This window comes from Ostrinia furnacalis, unplaced genomic scaffold (assembly GCF_004193835.3).
Source record: "Ostrinia furnacalis isolate ACB-3 unplaced genomic scaffold, ASM419383v2 OfSCF6447, whole genome shotgun sequence".
Lineage (NCBI taxonomy): Eukaryota > Metazoa > Arthropoda > Insecta > Lepidoptera > Crambidae > Ostrinia > Ostrinia furnacalis.
Genome location: NW_021136686.1, coordinates 1,996 through 4,373, shown reverse-complemented (window position 1 = coordinate 4,373; position 2,378 = coordinate 1,996). Strand labels below are relative to the sequence as shown.

Below are 2,378 nucleotides of genomic sequence, written 5' to 3'. Positions count from 1 at the left end.
TGCTTTGTCGTCGCCGGGTTTTCGAGAGAAGACTGTAGAGGGGCCTCCTCTCGTCGCTTTTCAAAGCTTAAAGGCGGGCGAAGCCTGGGCTCGGGGTTCAGGCGAGGCTCCAGCCCTTCCACTCGGGCATTGATCCGCGCCGTCACCACCCCCATGATCTTCGCCGCCCACTCCTCCATATTGGAGGGTGTCGTCTCATTCGGGGTCTCCTTGTTGGGGGCTTTCGCCCGAAGTTGGGCCTTTAGCTCGCCCATCTCCCTCTTCATCTCGTCGATTTCGGCCCTCAGGACGTCGTTCTGTGCTTGTAAGTCGTGCACTTCTTCGGAGACAGTGCGGCTAGCAAGAATGTTGGTAGCCGCACTGATGATAACGACGGCCTCCTTGAGGGCCGCCTGCATAGGGCCCTGTAGATGCCCCGACTTTTTGTTCACCTTTTGGACGAGCGCCAGCCCAGTTTGCACGCGCTTCAGCAACCCGTCCACGGTCTCATTCTCCTCTATGGCTTGCTTCACAGCGAGCCTTGTCTCGGTGCTGGTCCTAGAGGACCGCGCCTTTGCTGTCAGTTCCGAGATCTCCTTCTCTGCCTCGATCTGGAGTTCTTTCTTCTCCTGCTGCTTTTTAACCTTACGGAAGGCCTCTTGGAACTTCGCCTTGCCGACGTATTCGCCCGTTGTAGGCGGCCTCCCTCGGCCACGGCGGGCACGCCCAGTCGGCACTTTCGGTTCCGGGGCTTCCTCTTCCTTCCCGTCGGAGTCTGAGGTAGCGCCACTGCCATGACAGCGCTTCCTGCTCCAAAACCTTGTCTTGTCACTGCGGTGAGAGTCCGCAGACCTCATCGAGATCGCTGATGAGTCCGACTCGAAGTCGACGCGTTCCAGCGAGACACGTGGCTCGCGGAGCTGCATGATTTTGTGCAGCTTGTCACTGCCGGATTTCGTACCGTCTTCCATCATATTTACATTATATACAGTTTCTACCTTATCACTATTTACAGTAATGCCTGCGTTTTCAGACGCAGTATTTTCATCTCCCACACTTCTATTTACAAATGTACACTCCTCCTTCTCGCACGGCTGAAGCCGAGAAACAGTGGGTGCCCCCCCCAGATACGTAGGGCAGCCCGCCGCCGAAGCGGCGGGGCGGGATTCCCCGGAAGTTCCGGGACCCGCCTGGGGAATCATTTTTTTGCCAGCACTGTCCATTATTGTGATCTGCTTACGGGCGCAGCTGCCCCACCAACTCCCCGGGCGGGGTAACGGCCGGTGCTACTCCACCGACCATATCGAGCCTATTAGGACCCGATATCGTTCCTCGGCCCCCGCCAGACCTTGACGTTTGAGGGTTTTACTGACTTTTCCTTGTCTTGGCCCCGACTTCCGTAGCCAGGGCCCCCGGCCCCCCTCCGTTGGGGGGTAACGGGTCGCCCGACAGGCCCGCCGAGTTGACGCAACCTGCCGCGCCGGTGAGGAGTCAGCCGCCCGCGTGACAGAACACGCGGCCGTTGCCCGGGATGCACCACGGGGAGGTCCCTCACCATCGCACCCCAACCTAACCTAACCTAACCTAACCTAACCTAACCTAACCTAACCTAACCTAACCTAACCTAACCGCGGTCCTCGCGGTCCCGGCGGTCCTGGCGGTCCTCGCGGTCCTCGCGCCCGGTCCACGCCCGGTCCCGGCGGTCCTCGCGGTCCCGGCGGTCCTGGCGGTCCTCGCGGTCCTCGCGGTCCGCGCGGTCCTCGCGCCCGGTCCACGCCCGGTCCCGGCGGTCCTCGCGCCCGGCCCTCGCGCCCGGCCCTCGCGCCCGGTCCCGGCGGTCCTCGCGGTCCTGGCGGTCCGCGCGGTCCTCGCGGTCCCGGCGGTCCGGGCGGTCCTCAGCGTGCCTATCACCAAATACCGGTGGATCATCGAACTGTGTGGGGACATCAATGACCGTGTGGTGACTTTATACTGTGTGGGGGCATCTCAATAGTGAAACTGTGTGGTGAACTGAAACTTTTGTGCCAACCTCTGGATTGCAGTGTTCTTTCTGGATTGCAGTGTGCACCCTGGACTTTTGGACTGACCGACAGTAAGTGATCAGGATGCCACTCGCTAAATCATCACCACTTCCCAACCGAAGGCTGACCCGCGCGCGATCGCGAGAAGTCACAGAGGCACCGAACACCTTGCCAGCCTCTCGCTCTCCACCCCTCGGTAGACTTTCTGAGGCGCACTCGATGGACAATTCGTTCGTGTCTATAGAGAGCGAGAGGTGCCCGTCGCAAAGCAGCTCAGTGGGTACTGTCCGAGCGGATTCACCGCGCTCACTGGACTCTGCCGGCTTTGGGACTTACCGACCCCCAGCGGTGACCACTCCGCGGCCGCGCAATACTCTC

General features: G+C 60.8%; 1 protein-coding gene across 1 annotated transcript; it reads right to left on the bottom strand.

Annotated features, from left to right (window-relative positions):
- Window positions 1-1,603: 1,603 nt before the first annotated feature.
- LOC114362388 (U1 small nuclear ribonucleoprotein 70 kDa-like) lies at window positions 1,604-1,964 on the bottom strand. The gene is made up of 2 exons (XM_028317774.1): window positions 1,945-1,964; window positions 1,604-1,883 (listed from the first exon to the last, which is right to left on the bottom strand). The coding sequence occupies exons 1-2, from the start codon at window positions 1,962-1,964 to the stop codon at window positions 1,604-1,606; spliced, it is 300 nt and encodes a 99-aa protein (XP_028173575.1).
- Window positions 1,965-2,378: the final 414 nt, after the last annotated feature.